The 19,216-nt window shown below is 40.8% G+C and overlaps 1 protein-coding gene across 3 annotated transcripts in view; it reads right to left on the reverse strand.

Annotated features, from left to right (window-relative positions):
- The window catches only part of KIF26B (kinesin family member 26B), a 496,534-nt gene that overhangs the window by 214,234 nt on the left and 263,084 nt on the right, over positions 1–19,216 (reverse strand). The window contains exon 1 of one of the 3 annotated variants that reach the window (XM_082339857.1): positions 3,898–13,710. The exons of the other annotated variants lie outside the window; for them this stretch is intronic. Coding sequence (XP_082195983.1) covers positions 3,898–3,929 — 32 coding nt within the window. The 5' untranslated portion in view covers positions 3,930–13,710. Of the gene's footprint in view, positions 1–3,897; positions 13,711–19,216 lie in introns of those variants that run through there. 3 annotated transcript variants of the gene reach the window in all.

The raw sequence follows: 19,216 nt of genomic DNA on the forward strand, positions 1-19,216 counted from the left end.
GTGCCACAATATGGGTGTGGTGTGTGTGTGTGTGTGTGTGTGTGTGTGATCTTTCTACCCTGAAACCTGGTGTTGGTGTTAAACGAGGGGGCCATGCTGGTGGGAGCAGGAGGGAGCCAGAGACTCTTCTTTATGACCCAGTTGGGGAAAGGCTTACAGCAAAGACACCCTTCTCTTTCTACCCCAGCTGATGTTAAAAGACAAAACAAAACCATACACACACACACACACACTACATATATATGATGTATGTATATATTAAAATATACATATTTTAAGTATATATACATATTTAAAAATAACTAGTTTAGCAAGTAGTTTCACTTGCTAAAGCAATAAGAAGTATTTCCCCTGCAAAAACCCTTAATTTAACTCTCCAAGGCAAACTGCTAAAAAAGCACAGCTGGCAAAAAACCAAACCAAACCATAGTGTATAACTGAGCTTTATCGGCAGTTCTACCCCCAGAATTTACAACTTTATAATAAAGAGAAATGTCACTCAACTCAATAACAAGGGCTCCCCCCGGCCCAACCCCTGGTCTCTTTAAGATATAAGAATTTCAAACAGTAACTTTCTAAACCCGAGTTCCCTCTTTTGGCAAACAGCTCCCTTCTTTTCAGCAAAAGCTTCCTCATCTTTTTGTTCTTTTCTCTAACCTCTTTGGGTTTTCGTACAAATGGCATATGACTCCTGGGACATTTTGCAATGAAGTTCCACTCTCAGGAGAATGAAACACTACTACCCCGATGGGTTGCCACCTGCTCTATAAAAAGAGCCTGGATGAAGGTAATTACCTCTTTTGTGAGGAGAGCACAGGGAAGGGGGTCTGCAGAAGTGAGGTCTTGGTAAGGGGACAGAAGGACACAGATACTCTCCCTCCCTCGCCTTCTCAGACCAAGGACCACCTCTGCTGGGTTGTCTATCCGTAACCAAGGAAAGGTGGTTTATGTTAACTCCCCAGGGCAGATCCTTTGTGGAGGATAAAAATGTCCTCATGATGGCGGGATGGGGAAGGGTGAAAGGCAGAAATGATGCTGGCGTGGAAGTTTCCAAAAATTCCAAATCATTAGAAAGGAATTTATTCTAGGTTGGTGCTACCCATCCCCAATGCCCACCCCTCCTCCTGGGGAAGTTCAAAGGTATAGGTGACTCGATAGGTCAAAGGACAAACACTTCAGGAGTGTTCTACCTGTTTCTCACTTACATTTCACAAAGGTACCTGGCTCTAACACATGATGTAAGCCATTATTAAAGGCAGGGGCCATGGGCATGAGAGCCATTGCTAATCAGTTTTAGGCCAGACTGATTAAAATATCAGCCTGGTGGTACCTCTTAGGAATTCAGATCCAGTGGTTTCCATCTCAGAGCCACACGAGGGAGAAAGAACTGGGAAACGAAGGCCTCCTTTTGTTTGCAAATACTCCAGCACCAAATACACATGTGCTCCAGTAATAAAGGAAAACCCTTTACTCAAGGAACCAGATTTTTATCTCAAACTCTCACAGCAACCAAAAACCAGTATTTTAAGAAATGACACACAACAGGCATTACCACCTACACAAAGCTCCATGAAGCATCATCCTAATGATTAAACTGAAAACACAGAATAAATAGCTTGCATCATCCTTTGAAAAAATTTTAAATTGAGGTATAATTGATATGTAATAGTATAGTAGTTTCAGATGTAAACAGTGATTCAATATTTGTATATATTGCAAAACGACCACTGCAATAAGTCTAGTTAACGTCCATCACCATGCATACATTTTTTTTCTTGTGGTGAGAACTTTTAAAATTTATTCTCTTAGCAACTTTCAAATACGCAATACAAAAAAAAAAAAAAATACGCAATACAGTATTATAACTATAGTCACCATGCTGTCCATTAGATCCCTGTCATTTGTTTTACCTTTTGACCCTGTTCACCCATTTTGGCTACTCCCCATCCCTATCTCTGGCAACCACCAATGTGTTCTCTGCATCTATGAGTTTTTGGGTTTTTTTTTTTAAGATTCCACATACAAGTGAGATCATACAATATTTGTCTCACTTATCTGACTAATTTCACTTGCATAATGCCCTTAAGGTCCACTCAGGTTGCAAATGGCAAGATTTCCTTCTTTTTTATGGCTGAATAATATTCCACTGTATATATACACCACATCTTCTTTATCCATTCACCCATTAATGAACACTTAGATTGTTTCCATATCTTGGCTATTGTACATAATGCTGCAACGAACATGGGGGTGCAGATATCTTTTTGAGTTAGTGTTTTCACTTTCTTTGGATAAATATCCAGGAATGGAACTGCTAGATCACATGGCAGTTCTATTTTTAATTTTTTGAGGAACCTCCACACTGTTTTCCATGGTGGCTGCACCAATTTACATTCCCGCCAACAGTGCACAAGGGGTCCTTTTTCTCCACATCCTTGCCAATACTTGTTATTTTTTGTCTTTTTGGTAATAGCCCTTCTGACAGGTGTGAGGTGATATCTCATTGTAGTTTTGATTTGCATTTCCCTAATGATTAGTGATGTTGAGCATCTTTTCATGTACCCGTTGGCCATCTGTATGTCTTCTTTGGAAAAATGTTTATTCAGATCTTCTGCCCATTTTTCAGTAGATTGTTTGGGTTTTTTTGCTATTGACTTGTATGAGCTCCTGATATACTTTGGATATTAACCTCTTATTAGATATATGATTTGCAAATATTTTCTCCCATTCAGTAGGTTGCCTTTTCATTTTGTTGATGATTTTCTTTGCCGTGTAGCTTGCATCATCTTGATCACTACTTTTTCCTTCATTCTTTTATACCACCCATCAGGTGGTGTAAATATTTCATATTTAGGAGAATTTATTTTATTATGAAATGCTCAAAATATTAGTGTCTAGGTGAATTATCAGATAATTACAACTGTCCTAGTTCCAAAGCTTCATAACTTCCAGTCTTACATCTTTTGAATAAAAACAGTCATTTTAAAACAGAAACAGACTCACAGACTTAGAGAATGAACTTATGGTTACCAGGGGGGAAGGATGGGGGGAGGGATAGATTGGGAGTTTGTGATTGACATGTACACACTGCTGTATTTAAAATAGATAACCAACGAGGACCTGCTGTATAGCATAGGGAACACTGCTCAATATTCTGTAATAACCTAAATGGGAAAAGAATTTGAAAAAGAATAGATACATGTATATGTATAACTGAATCACTTTGCTGTACACCTGAAACTAACAAAACATGGTTAATCAGCGATACTCCAATAGAAAATAAAAAAATTTTAAAAACCAGTCATTTTTACCATTTTAAGCAGAGTGGTACATTGTTGGCCCCAAGACCCCAAGTGACTTTATTATCTAAATGAATGCAAAACTAAAGCTGAGGGTTAGGTAAGCCTTCTTCTTTAAGGGAACGCCAATAATTTAAGGAGCCAGAGAATTTTTAAAGCCTTTATGAGAAAAGGCAATCAAGCATTTAAGTCAAGATCTTCACAATTGTCTGCCTACACATTTGCCTTTCATTCAGTAAACCAAGTAGAGGAAAAATGTTTTTGGTTTAATGTCTTTCCCTTCCTTCCTATGGTTGATTTTACTTACTTGTAAATCCCAGCCACAATTTTCCTTTAAATAGCCGTCACTTTAAACGCTCCCTTGAAATAATGTAGGGGTGTATTCTATTCACCTGATCCTTCCTTCTAAAGGGCTGACTTATTCTTTTGTTATGTAGAAACAAGAAAAGAAGCGCCTGCTTACTGCACATTTGACCTGTGTACCCATGTGCTGGCCATTTGTTCATTCAGCTGTTACAGGCTTCAGGGAGAGCACATGCCCAAGGTTTTTCCATCTAGGAAAAAGCTATTCCCATCAATCTCCATCAAGAACTCTTACCCTTGGAGAAAGAAGTAGTACATTTGGAACATATTCTGAATGTAGAGCCAACAAGAGCTGCTGATGGATTGGACTGGGAGGGAAGAGGAGATGAGGAACACAGAGGAGTCACAGATGATCTAGGCTTCTGAACTACACAAAGGAATGGAAATGGTGCCATTTACTGGAACAGAAAAGAAGATAATTGTTCTTAAGACTCTGATGAAAAGACGTAAGAGAAACTGAGTGAAAACAAGACATACTTAGAGACTAAGGTACTTAGAGACTGTGAGAAAAAGGAGAAGCTTTTGTTTCCTCCTCCATATTTGCTGCCCTGTCAACTGTCGGCATAAGTTCTGCTTCATCAAAACCCTGACCCAGTTCTGTCCCTAGCCTTTCTTCCCCTGATGCTAGAACTCTGCTCTGCTCTGTTCTTGCCCTTTCTTCCTTGCAGGGCTGTTGTGAGGACTACAGGGTATGAATAGAGCACCTAAAAGACTTTTTGCATCTAAAAAAAAAAAAAACAAAAAAAAAAACAAAAAAAACCTCTCACGCTGAGAGGTCCAGAGATGGGCTGAAAGGAGTGCAAAACTCTCCGAAAACATATGCAACATTTTGCGTGTTTGGGCATTTTTCTGAGGAGCAGGCCTATTGTTCTCATTAGATGCTCCTGCTGGGGGGTCTTCCACTTTGCCCTCTAGGTCCCTTCCCAGCATCCCCCTCCTCAGTGCCAGGGGTGGACTGATGCACACTGCATGGACAGACAGACTGCCTTCTGGCTGCAGGATGATGGGACACTCCGAAGGAGATGGGAGAGGACAGGGCTTTGGGGGCCACAGAAGGCTGGCCGTGTGTCCCAGCTGATGGTCCCAGCTCTTGTCAGGGGTTCTCCCTCTCTGGGTGGTGCTAGCAGCACCCCCTGCTTGCCCTCAGGCCTGCCCATGGTAGGAGCACGGGGTTCCCAGCTCAAGGATCATCCCTCATGGTTTCTCTACACCTGCCACAGCTTCATCAACAGCCCCCTTTTAAGCTGTTTACTATACAGACCGTGCCATCTTTTTTCTGCCGGGACCCCAAGAATGTTTAAGTGGTTGATGACCCTAAGGGGTTATGAGTATTTGTATGTTAAAGAAATCTGTACAAATTTGAAGGAAACTGAACCTAGAAAAAACTAAAAATCGAGTCTCCAGGTAACTGGGCAGAAAACCCAAAGACGGCTGCTCTGTGGTTCCTTCCCATCCTTTGGTTGATGCTACTATCTCTCTACCCCCGGTGCCTTTATATGAACCCCAAGCACTAGGCGTGGGTGCTCCTGCTGGAGCATCAGTGCTGCTTTCCCCTCTCACCTGAGTGTGAGTCTAGGCTGAGAGGTAACAGCTTCACAGGCAGTTTCCTTAGGTCTCACCTGTGAAACTAAGACAAGAGCAGTCCACAGCCCATAGGATGCTGGAGGGAGAGATGCGGTCCTGCAGGTAACCTGTGGGCCTGGTGCCTGTGTGGCCGGCAGCCCCGTGCACCTGTGCTGGGCTCCCATCTGTCAGCCAGTCCCATCCTCGTGCTCTGCACCATGGCACTGCCCTCTGCTCGCCTGGCCCCCTTGATCAGTGAACTGCTTTGGATGTAATTTGCTATATTTGATATTGGTGTCTTCTCTAGGACACAACTTTGGGTGTTTGTCTTCTGCATACTGGCACCACAAAGGAAACACCCTGGGCTGGGCGTGTGCATGCATACCCCTGCACACGCGTGCACTCACAGGTGGAGGAAATGGACCCGCTTGGCTCTGTATGGCCCACCACCTCCTGAGGCATCCAGCCACCCCCCATCACTGCTTTAAAGACAACCCAGAGCTGTCTCCGACAGATCAACCGTGGCATGTTTGGAACCAGAGACCAGCACACTTTTCTGAATGTGCATTTAGCTCTTGGTGTTTATTTCCTGCTACTGACTTATGCTCCTTTCATCCGACTTGCGCCAGAGAGACAGGAACTGGCACAAGTTTGAGGAAAGACTAGAAAGGGTGGGACGGCGTGATTAAGCGTGGTCAGAGGAGGACCTCAGGTCACGTGTTCCTGAGGAGGGGGAGGTAATGATTTTGAAAGCTCTGTGGTACAGCAATAAAACATCACTAATTGAGGAATGAATCATTTAAAAAAAAATCATTACGGGGAAGCCTTAGGCAACAGACCTCACAGCACAATATCCCCAGGTAGGAAATGAGTAAGATGGATTGTCTCTGAGGTGTGTGTATATGGTGGAATCCTACTCCCACCTCCATCCCCAGTTTCCTGTAACAGAGTCACACTACACTCAGAGTACACGACACCGTCCTGGGTCTGCCTCCTCTTCTCTCTTTAATCACAATCCAGACAGACTGTTGGTCCCCAGAGGTGGGCCAATGGTAGCTGCACCACATGAGTGGAGAATGTGCTGGACTCCCAGGTCCCAGAACAGCCCGATCTAGAGTAATTTCTGCAACCACTGATTGCATAGTCCCAGGAAGTCTGTGAACTTCCTGATGGTGCTAATGCCTTCAGCTCTATGACTTTGCTTCTGTTACCTTACTGAGCACTCTAGCCCCCAGCTGCCCATTCCAGCTAGGAAGAAATAAAACCCACCCCAATACTGAAGTATATATACATGGGACACACAAGATATCATGGGACTCTGAAGGCTTTTGTGGTCTGCCACACCATTGCATGGATCCTGACTTTACCGCTACTCAGCTGTGAGATCTGGAAAGTTGCTTAACCTCTCTAAGCCTCAGTTGTCTGTTCTATAAAATGGGAATAATAATCCCTATCTCATGGGGTTGGCATGAGGACTGGATATGGTCATATATGTAATGGGTTGAGTGCAAGGAATAAATAGGAACTGATATGGCTCTTACTGACCTACAATGGCATCCAAATGCTCTGGGTCCTTCTGAAAAGGGCACCATTGGGGAGCATGGGTGGAGGACAGAGGGAGCTTCCTCAGCATCATGTGACCCATCTCATATTGCTTGCTATCCAGTTGTCCATTCTGTTCCATTTATGTGTGTTTGGTATCAAGCCTTATCTCCCCAACCTGGTCATAAGCGTTGGGCAAGAGTTGTCTCTCTGTGTCCCCCAGAGCCTGTCTCAGTAGATGTGACTCATTAGTTTATTCACATTGATTCTTTCACAGGAGGCACTGGGTAAAGGTTGAGAGGGCAGCCTCTAAAGTATGTCCACTGGAGTTCAAATCGCAGCCCTAACGGACTTAGGGCCACTAACTTTACATTCTGTGCCTCAGCTTCCCCATGTGGATACTGTGAGCACAAAGGAAGATGGTGTCTATAAAACACTTCTTAGAAGAGAGACTGACACTTGAAAGCCACCCAGTAAACATTGGGTCTTATCACTTACACTGTGGGTACACCGTGAATACACAGTGAAGATGCTACCGAAGGTCTACTGTCATGACCATCACCTCCTCTTACTCCTTCAAAGCAGGAGTCCATTCCTGGCTTTGATGTACTGGCTGAAATACTCCATAATGTAAAATATGCCTAGTCTATATGTTTTAAGAAGTTACCACAAAACTTGACTTTAAAACACTTTGGAGATTAACTTTAAAAAAATATATTATCTAGGGAAAAGCATAAGCATGTCTGTGTAACAGCATTCTTTCAGTATGTCTTGAAGCCATTCCATTTGCTCAGGTTTTGATGTAACTCCATTCTCAATGGTTTTCCTGAGGAATAAGGTAGATTCCGTGGAGTTCTACAAAATTCTTCCACCACTACCAGTTAAAATCTCCTGTCTTCAAGACACCTAAAATCAAATTCCTGAGGCAATAGTGCAATCATATGAATATCTGCATTCCATCTCCACTAATACCTCGTCCTTGTCTGGAAAGAGCTCCACTCGGAGCACCACTCCAGTGGCCAACACGACCAAGACCACGGATGCAAGTGGAAGATGGAACGTGGAGCCCTCTGCTTCCCTGAGAACCACTGGGCAGTGTCCCCGGGAGGCGCCCCTCAGCTCTAGTCAAGGCTCAAGCAGCTCGAGGTAATTGGAATGAAAGATGGGTATTAATTTCTTTCCTCCTCAGTGACCTTCTCTCAACAAATTACCACTGACCATTGTCGGCTGAGCGCTAGCCTTGCAGAACACATTATTAGCCAATCTCATTGGTTATAAGATGGCGAAAACTCAGCTGACTCTGAGAAAGCAGAACCAAAGAGTCAGTCCAGATTTTAGCACATCACCCCTCAGCAATCCAGGCTTCTAACGGGTCCCCAAACGTTGCCTGAAAATTGAGGTGAGAGTACATTTTCCTGAATGTCTGCTTAGCCATGACAGGGAAGATGGCTATTGGACGCTTCGTGTCCTCAATGAATGGGCAGGCTCTTGGTTTCCATTCAGATTCTTTAATGAGAATGAAAGGAACTAGACCCTAGAAGTGCAGGGTTGGGTCTTCAGCTCTCCCAGGCAGAGCAAGCTGCTTTCCTTGGGTTCCCATCAACCTTGCTCCTCTCTGCAAGGGCTCTTCTGGGGTATCTGACGTTGGTAACTTTGTGTGCAAGATTTGTTTGCATGTCTGCCTCCCTCTCTTCTCAGAAGCAGGGGCCCGCTTCCGCCTTCTCCATCTTTGTATCTTCTGTTCTGAGCGCAGAAGTTTTCAAGAAAAGTCTGTTGAATGGATTTGGGCCATTATGGCCAAAATAACTCTGAATGGGTGGCATCATTTGAGAGCCGTGCGGATGCCCCCACACGGACGCCATGGCGCCACGCCCCCTGCCGCTGGAAGAAAAGGCAGGCTGTCCATATTGTCTGCCTTTCTTTTACAAAATATACACCTTTTCCTCACAACTCTCCTTTACCAAATGACTTTTCAAGAGCTTTCCTACACTGGAATTCTCCGAAGGCTTCTTCTTGCTACTCTTTCTGCAAAGAGCTAAGCGGTAAATATTTTAAGTTATATGGTTTCTGTCCAGCTGCTCAGCTCCAGTGTTTTTATGCCAAATCAGCCACAGACAATCAATAAACAAATGGGGTAGCTGTGTTACAACGAAATTTTATTTTCAAAAACAGGAGGCTTTGGGCTGGACTTGGCCCTTGGGCCATACTTTGCTAACTCCTGATCCGAGAGAAAAATGATCCGGAGAGACCATGATAAACTCATTCTGCTTTAAGAAAACTCTGAAGATAACTCTGGAGAGAATTAATTCTAGGGCATTCCTTGACTTCCTCATTCTACCATAGGTCACAGGCAGAAAAAAGAATTAGCGGGAGGGGGAGACACCCTGAATCGTAGATTTTACATGACGCTGCAACCTGGATCACAAATCCAGATCTCAGAGGTTTTCATCCTTTTATGTGCTGTAACAGAGCACGGGAACGCAGCCCCAGATCTGCAGGATTGGGTTTTATCTCCCTCTCACATCTCTTTCGGGCTTTGCTGCTTTCTTTAGTTCTCTTACAGTTCAGGTGACCCCAAAGAACCCAGTCATTCTTTTATCGACTCAGTCAGTCCTGAGGTCCTTTATGGCAAGGTCACATTCACTTCTGTATTTCACCCCATCCTCCTGGGAATGACAGCGCCTCGCATACAGAGGATGTGTCATGCACGCGGTGGAGTAGGTGTCACTGCCCTCTTAAGGAAGGTATAAGGCATGTGGCTTTGTGGACTCTCAGTACATTCCAAAGTAGATAAGGCTGAACACAAGTAAGATAACATAAACCTGGAACTCCAACCACTGCTCTGAAGGCAGCTTAGAAAGATTCAAAAAATAGCTGGGTAGGGATGGAAGAGGAGTTAGAAACCCAATCTGAAAACAACGAAACCAAAAGAGGGGTGGTACGTGGACAGCTGGACTTAACCAGAAACATAACCGATGAGCCCACTTCGTCTTTGTGTCTTTCCAGCACACAGGATGGAAATAATGGGCTGTTTGCAAACAAAATGCAGAAAGAGGAAACGCTCAACCTCAAGCTGTAATTAGTTTGTCAGTGCCGTGTGTCTATGATGTGTGTACAAAGAGAAACGCACTCCTGCTGAAGAGCTTCCTCTTCCACCTCTGCCTTCTCTTTCCAAAACGGGCTTGAACAGTAACAGGCAAATGGAAGGCAGGCTTCAGCCGGCCATTTTGTAAGCCTGACTCATGACACGGTCCTATCAACTGAGCTCTAAGGCCACGAGTAGTTTCATCATCAGCTGTTCCAAACACTGATGGAAGTAATAACACCAGGAAAATTATAGCGTAGGGAGATTTAATTCCATGCCCTTATTTGTAGGCGAAGGATGCTTAATATCTCTTCTCACTGGGCTCAGGTCATATTTGATGAATATTCAAACGTGATTGTACCAGTAGCATTTTCTCTGAAAATTGCAGTGATTACTCATTAGTAAATGAGGGGCCTTGGGCAAAGAATCTGGTCAGAAGACTGAGTACCATGTTACCGTCAGATGTGACATATTAATCCTGAAATGTGGCACTTAGAATGGGGATTAAAGTGCTGCAATTAAAACTGACATGATTATATCCATGACTACTCCTAAAAAAATTATTTGACCTTTCTATTGAGAGCTGTCTACCCTAGACTAAAAGAAACTGAAAGCACATGAAGATATAGCTTCATACCTTTCCACACAGGTGGAGAGAGAGAGACACTGAACAGAGACAGCATGGCCAGCACGATGCATCCAGAGCCTGGGATTTAGCCTGCAATCAGTCACTGATCCGTGGACCCTGAACAAATTAAGCAACGATTCTGTTTCTTCTTCCCGATCTGCAGACAGTAATACTCTAGTAGGGTTGCTCCCTTCTTCAGAGGTTTCCTGTCAGCTACTAGCTGATGTCTTTGTACCAGTGAAGCGTAAAAATGAGGTGAGGATTAAATGTGTTGAATCACGTAAAAACCCTTGGAACATTTCCTGGCCCACGGTAAGCACTCAAAAAATATTTACTGGTGCTATTTATGTAAATGTCCATGGGGAAGACTCAAGCATTTATATAATACCTTAAAAACATGAAAAATAATTTTCTAATTTCTAGAAAAGAAGGAGATGCACCTACCTATGACTCAGCAATTCCATTGCTACCCTAGAGAAACTCACAAGTGGACACAAACAACAGCATTCGTTGAACCAACATTTGCAAACGCAAAATACTGGAATGACCACCAATGGGAGAGTGGATAAATAAGTTGTGAAATTTCCATAAGATAGAATAGTATTAAAATGTTTGATACAGCCACTATGGAGAACAGTATGGAGGCTCCTCAAAAAACTAAAAATAGAACTACCATATGATCCAGCAATACCACTCCTGGGCATATACCCAGAGAAAACCATAATTCAAAAAGATACATGTATCCCAAAGTTCATTTGCAGCACCACTTACAATAGCAAGGACATGGAAGCAACCTAAATGTCGATCAACAGAGGAATGGGTAAAGAAGATGTGGTAAATACATATAATGGAATATTACTCAGCCATAAAAAGGAATGAAATTGAGTTATTTGGAGTGAGGTGGATGGACCTAGAGTCTGTCATACAGAGTAAAGTAAGTCAGAAAGAGAAAAACAAATACTGTATATTAATGTATATATGTGGAATCTAGAAAAATGATATAGATGAACTTATTTGCAAAGCAGAAAGAGAGACACGGACGTAGAGAGCAAATGTATGGATACCAAGGGGGGAAGAGGGGATGGGATGGATTGGGAGATTGGGATTGACATATACACAGTACTATGTATAAAACAGATAACTAATGAGAACAGACTGTATAGCACAGGGAACTCTACTCAATGCTCTCTGGTGACCTAAATGGGAAGGAAATCCAAGGAAGAGGGGATATATGTATACGTGTGGCTGATTCACTTTGCTGTATAGCAGAAACTAACACAACATTGTAAAGCAACTATACTCCAGTAAAATAAATAAATAAATAAAATAAAATGTTTGTATCCCCAAAACATAATATTAAATGAGAAAAGAAATGCTGCAATAGGAAACTTACAGTATGATCCATTTATAAAAGGGTTAAAAATGTAAAACAATCTTTCATATGCTTACAGATACATGCCTGTGTCATAAAAGTATAAAACATGTGCTCAAATAAAAAAGTACCATATTCAGAATATTTGGCAAGAATAGCTACTTCTGGAGAAGAAGAGGAATGGTATAGAAGAAGGGAATACAGGGGGCTTTAACTATTCTGTGATGTTTTACTTCTTTAAAAAAATGATCAGGGAAAAAATGATAAAACCCTATTTGGTAAAAGTCTTTCTTATATCATTCTGTTAACATTTTACATTAATAAAATATTGTTTAATTGGAAAAAATTCTGAGCTCTACTTTTGTTTTGATTTGTAAAATTTGTTCTCTCTGATGTTCTGCTAGCCTGAGGTCATATGTATGAATATAGTTTACTTTTTCTCTTCCATCTTTCTTTTCTGGGACAATCCATTATAAAAGAATAAGTTCCTTATGATAACTCCTAACAGACTAAAAATTCTCATTTTAGCTTTACTAACCAACATTGTACATCAACAACATATTTAGATAATGAATCATTCTCTCATTAAAAAGAATTTATGTAGCCCCTTGTATAGATAGCTCTGTTCCAGGTACAAGGGTTGAGAAATGAAAACAGGGTTAATTATAAAAGGATACCAGCTATTGTAGCTTCATTAAAATTAAAATATTTTGGTAACTTAGTTCATACTTCATAATAATAGAATTATAGAGTTCTTAAAAATCACTAAAAAACACCCAAACACCCTAATGGAAGGATGAATGAAAAACACAGAAAAATTTTAGCAGAAGAATTTAAATGGCTGATGAAGACACGCAAAACATTCAACTAAATAAGCAATAAAACGAACAAAATTTAAAATGAGATATCATTTTAAGCTATCAAATGGCAAAGGTAATATTCAATATTGGCGTAGGTTCAGGAAAATGGGCACTTAGTACATACTGCCAGTGGGTAGTTTGGCATTATGTATCAAGGGCCTTAAAAATATGGATACACTTTGACCCAGTGATTCTCCTACCAGGATTATATACTAAGGAAATAACAGAAGATGTGCACAAAGATTTATGTGCAAAGATATTCACTAAAGCCTCACTTATCATAGCAAAACAACTAAACATGTAACAATAAGGTATTCATTAAATAAAATATTATCCACATGATATAATTTTCAGTCGTCATACATATTTTCATATATTTTTCAATTTATATTAAATGACATGGACAAATGTTCAAGAGATAATGTTAGTGGAGAAAGGATACAATACCGCATATACGCATGAATCCAATTCTGCAAAATAACTGCATGCATTGGAGAAAGACTGGAAGAAACACTCTAAAAAGCCACTAGTGATTTTCTCTGGCTCCTGAGATCATGGGTATCTTCTTGCTTTATAACCTTTTTATAATCTTTTTCAAATATTTTTCAATGGGCCTATTTTATAATTAGCCTAAAACACAAACGATCAGATAATTACAGAAATTGAGACCTAGGAAGGACCTTCATTTTTATAGATGGGGAGACAGTGGCCGTACGGGCTCCTGGCCTGGGCAGCCATGTCCGGCGGGAGCCCCGGAGAAGAGCAGCAAGGCCTCTGCTGGGCCCCAGTGGTCCTGCCAGAACAGAACTGCCAGACTCCGTGAACGAGCGCGCTGGGCAATGCCCATGCTCTCTCACTTTCGGAATATTTATCCACTTGTATGCAGTTGGGCTTATCACAATGATTGGGAAAAGGTAGCTAAATAGATATTTTATTTCTCTTGACGTCACCACCTTAAGGATTTGCTTTATAATACAAGCTGCAACTGAAAATAGAAAGTAACAAAAAAAAAAAAAAAGAAAGTAACAGTATAGTTTTTAAAAAGTAACTGATGTTTCAGAAGTCCAGAAATACTTAAAATCAATTAAAATCAAGCAAAGAGTGATGGCAAGAGATTGGAGATCAATGCAAATACGGTACTGAGCCAGCTTCGAGCAGACCCACAAACAGTCCAGTGAGGAGGGGCCAGAGGGTTCCCTAGCAGGAGGGTGATGAACAAGTATTTAATGTTTAGGTGCTTTAAAAAACCTTACTCACAACATCTAGTGCTTATTTCACCTTGAACTCAAACATTTGTCCCAAGTAAGTTTGTTATAATCTGAAGTTGAGACTCTAGTTTTACAGAGTGGATATGAGATATCTAGGCATTTATCCATGTTGGAAAACAAAGCCCAGCTTGAGTGTTATTTTCATTTAAAGAGAGTTCCCACAATTCTTACAATAGAAAGGAGATTAGAAAGGAGAAAGAAAAAAAGACTGTTGGGGGGTGGGGCAACCTTCTCTTCTAGGGCTGGTGGCTCCCCTGATAGAGAACTAGGGCAGTTTCTAGGGCAGATCAGATCCTTTCCATTGAAGCCTCCTCAATAGTTTTCTCAATGTTTGCCTGAAGCAGGGGCTTGCTGACAAAGTGCATTGTATGAAGCCTCCCAATGGAAGGTATCAAAGGAAAATACCAAGTTTTGTTCAGCCAGGGCTTTCCTGATCTGTTATTGATGCCTCTGAACACCTCAGAAGGAGACAAAGGGAAGAAAACCTGATGTACCAAAATGCACTTTTTCTCCCCATTCACATAACAAGGCGTACAGAGAGAAGCATGAATGCATTCGGAAGGGGCTGGTAAGGCCAAAACTGAGCCATATTTTATTTCCACCCGTCTTCAGATTTACCTCCCTGAATGCTCCAAGACACAGACACGAGAACCACTTAGAAGAAAAGTAAGAAGCCAGTCTCAAATGCTGCGGAACTGCTTGAATGAAGCCAGGCTAATTAATGTAGAGGCTGTAAGAGACTCGACTCTGTAAAGTGCAGCAAAACAATTCCCTTCTCTCATACAACTTCCAGGAGCTCAAAAACGAGGCCCAGGATCTTGTTGTTAAAGCCAAAATTTTGAACTATTTGACTTGGCTGAATCATCCAAATCAACGAATTGGCCTTCCTCCAGCTCACATCCTTCACACCGGTGCAAGTTTCAGCTCCCTCACAGGGTACCACATTCAGCCCAGAGCTTACTCGAGTCTGCCCATCCTAAAACCTCAGGTGGGTTTGTGGCCCATGTGGTGCTTACACGTAATGAGGCTATTCACTGTAATTTTGATTTACACAATTTCAGAATGATACCATTTCCACATGGAAGTATACTGAGGCTGTTGCTATGTCAGTAGTTAGAAGTAAAGCAATGAACATTTTTAACTTAATAGGCATAATTATTCCAACTTCTTCCAAAGTCTTTGGGCCTCAGTTTCATCACTGGTAAACTGAGGACTTGCTAGCATCTCAAGTTCCCCCCTACAGTTTGTGATTCTGATATGAGACAAGGTAGAATGCAGGTCAAGAAGCATTAAACAAGACAAATGACACTGTAGCACTAAAAGCCACAATGCACAACAAAAGTATAACGTTTATGAATTCTTTTGCATCAAATACATGGCAACCACTTTCAAAAAACAACACTGCATGAGCTGCAAGGAGAAATAGACAGAAACACACTAATAATAGGAGCCTTTAACCCAAGACTGGGACTAGGGTGAGGTGAGTGAGGCACTTTCCTCAGACGCACCATCATACGGAGTGCCCAAAACTCAGGAACCAAAATAAAAAATATTTTAAGGCAATATTTTAAAAAATAAAAATTAATGCATACAACCTATAATAAATAAAATTTGAAATTTCAAAATAAAGATAGGAGCAGTATTACTGATTTTTTCTTTTGCCCCAGGCTCCAATATAGCTTAGCATGACACTGGCACTGCTTTAACCTGCCACTCTTGGTCCAAATATAATTCAAGAGGACAAAAAATTAAGTAAGGCTGTAGGAGACCTAAACAATATGATCAGTAAGATAAATCTCTGGTGTACTGGGAAAACTGTATATCCATATGCAAAAGAATGTATTTGGACCTCTATTTCATACCATAAACAAAAATGAACTCAAAATGATAAACAACCTAAATATAAGAGCTAAAACCATAAAACTCTTAGGAGAAAGCATAGACGTAAATCTTCATGACATAGGATTTGGCAATGGATTCTTAGCTATTAACCCAAAACGCATGAGCAACAAAAGAAAAATACACTGTATGTCACCAAAATTAAAAGCTTTTGCATCATAGACCCTATCAAGAAAGTGAAAAAACAATATATACACTGAGAGAAAATATTTGTAAATCATGTATCAGATAATACCCAGATGATATAAAGAATTCCTACAACTCAACAACAAAAGAAAATTACACTGTATGTCACCAAAATTAAAAGCTTTTGCATCATAGACCCTATCAAGAAAGTGAAAAAACAATATATACACTGAGAGAAAATATTTGTAAATCATGTATCAGATAATACCCAGATGATATAAAGAATTCCTACAACTCAACAACAAAAGACAGTGAAAAATGAGCAAAGGGGCCTTCCCTGGTGGGGCAGTCGTTAAGAATCCGCCTGCCAATGCAGGGGACATGGGTTCGATCTCTGGTCCGGGAAGATTCCACATGCCGCAGAGCAACTAGGTCCATGTGCCACAACTACTGAGCCTGAGCTCTAGAGCCCATGAGCCACAACTACTGAAGCCATGTGCCCTAGAGCCCGTGCTCCACAACAAGAGAAACCACTGCAGTAAGAAGCCTGCACACTGCAACGAAGACCCAATGCAGCCAAAAAGAAAAAGAAAAAAAGAAAAAAGAATGAGCAAAGGATGGGACCTCCCTGGTGGTCCAGTGGTAGAGAATCTGCCTTACAATGCAGGGGACGCAGGTTCAATCCCTGGTCAGGGAGCCAAGATCCCACATGCCACAGGGCAACTAAGCCCGCATACCACAACTACTGAGCCCTCGCGCCTCAACGAGAGAGACCTTGTGTCACAAACTACGGAGCCCACACGCCCGGAGCCTGCACACCACAGATAGAGAGAGAAAGCCCACACACCACAACTAGAGAGAAGCCTGCGTGCTGCAAAGAAAGATCCCACATGCCTCAACGAAGATCCCACGTGCCGCAACTAAGACCTGACGCAGCCAAAAATAAATTAAATAAATAAATAAATAATAAATAAATCTTTTAAAAAATGAGCAAAGGATTTGAATAGACATTTGTCAAAGAAATGGGCAATATGCATATGAAGAGAAGCTCAACATCACTAGTGGTTAGAGAAATGCAAATCAAAACCACAATGAGATACCACTTTATACCTACTATACTAGTTATCATTTTTAAAACAAAGAAACAAAATGGAAAATAATATGTTGGTAAAGATGTGGAGAAATTGGAATCCTTATGCTTTGCTAGTGGGAATTTGAAATGATGCAGCCTCTGTAGAAGACAGTTGGACAATTCCTCAAAAAGCTAAACATAGAATTACCATATAAGCCAGCAATTCCACTCCTAGGTATATACCCAAAAGAAGTGAAAACAGGGACTCAAACAGCTACTTGTGCACTAATGTTCATTGTAGCATTATTTACAGTAGCCAAACGGTGGAAACAGCTAAGTGTCTGTGAACAGATGAATGGATAAACAGAATGTGGTATATACATATAACAAAATATTTTTTGACCATAAAAAGGAATGAAGTTCTGATATATGCTACAACTTGGGTGGACCTTGAAAACAGTATGCTGAGTGAAAGAACCAGAGACTAAAGGACAAATACTGAATGATTTCACTTATATGAAATATCTAGAATAGGAAAATTCATAGAGATAGAAAGTAGAATAGAGGTTACCATGAGCTGGGGGTGGGGTTGAGGGATAGAGAGTTATTGCTTAATGGGTACAGTGTTTCTGTTGGAGGTGATGAAAAAGTATTGGAAACAAATAGTAGTGATAGTTGTACAATATTGCAAATGTAATTAATGCCACTACATTATGCATTTAAAAATAGTTTAAATGGCAGATTTTATGTTTTATATTTATTCCAAAATAAATTTATTAAAAAATAGATAATAAAGACGCAGATGTAGAGATTGGACTTGAGGATACAGGGAGGGGGAAGGGTAAGCTAAGTCGAAGTGAGAGAGTGGCGTTGACATATATACACTACCAAATGTAAAATAGATAGCTAGTGGGAAGCAGCCACAAAGCACAGGGAGATCAGCTCCTGCATTGTGACCACCTAGAGGGGTGGGGTAGGGAGGGTGGGAGGGAGATGTAAGAGGGAGAGGATATGGGGATATGGATACATATAGCTGATTCACGTTGCCATAGAGCAGCAACTAACACAACAATGTCAAGCAATTATACTCCAATAAAGATGTTAAAAAAAAAGATAGATTTTCTTTATATATATCATACGTTGCACTCAAAAAATAAAGACTACACCCTTCTCATATGCAATTCATAAAACTTGACTGTATCTTAAATCATAAAGAAAACTTAAATAAGTTTCATAAAGTAGAAATAATAAAAACATTATCTAATCATAATGCAATAAAACCAGAAATAAATAACAAAATAATAAAACCTTTTAAGTTTCATTAGGTCCCATTTGTTTATTTTTGTTTTTATTTCCATTTGTCTAGGAGGTGGGTCAAAAAAGATCTTGCTGTGATTTATGTCATAGAGTGTTTTTTCTATGTTTTCCTCTAAGAGTTTTATAGTGTCTGGCCTTACATTAAGGTCTCTAATCTATTTTGAGTTTATTTTTGTGTATGGTGTTAGAGAGTGTTCTAATTTCATTCTTTTACATGTAGCTGTCCAGTTTTCCCAGCACCCCTTACTGAAGAGACTGTCCTTTCTCCACTGTATATCCTTGCCTCCTTTGTCATAGATCAGTTGACCATAGGTGCGTGGGTTTACCTCTGGGGTTTCTATCCTGTTCCATTGATCTATATTTCTGTTTTTGTGCCAGTACCATACTGTCTTGATTACTGTAGCTTTGTAGTATAGTCTGAAGTCAGGGAGCCTGATTCCTCCAGCTCCATTTTCCTTTCTCAAGATTGTTTTGGCTATTTGGGGTCTTTTGTGTTTCCATAAAAATTGTGAAATTTTTGTTCTAGTTCTGTGAAAAATGCCAGTGGTAGTTTGATAGGGATTGCATTGAACCTGTAGATTGCTTTGGGGAGTAGAATCATTTTCACAATGTTGATTCATCCAATCCAAGAACATGGTATATCTCTCCATCTGTTGGTATCATCTTTAATTTCTTTCATCAGTGTCTTATAGTTTTCTGCATACAGGTCTTTTGTCTCCTTAGGTAGGTTTATTCCTAGGTATTTTATTCTTTTTGTTGCAGTGGTAAATGGGAGTGTTTCCTTAATTTCACTTTCAGATTTTTCATCATTAGTGTATAGGA

Source organism: Balaenoptera borealis (genome assembly GCF_965194805.1).
Source record: "Balaenoptera borealis genome assembly, chromosome: 1".
Taxonomy (NCBI): domain Eukaryota; kingdom Metazoa; phylum Chordata; class Mammalia; order Artiodactyla; family Balaenopteridae; genus Balaenoptera; species Balaenoptera borealis.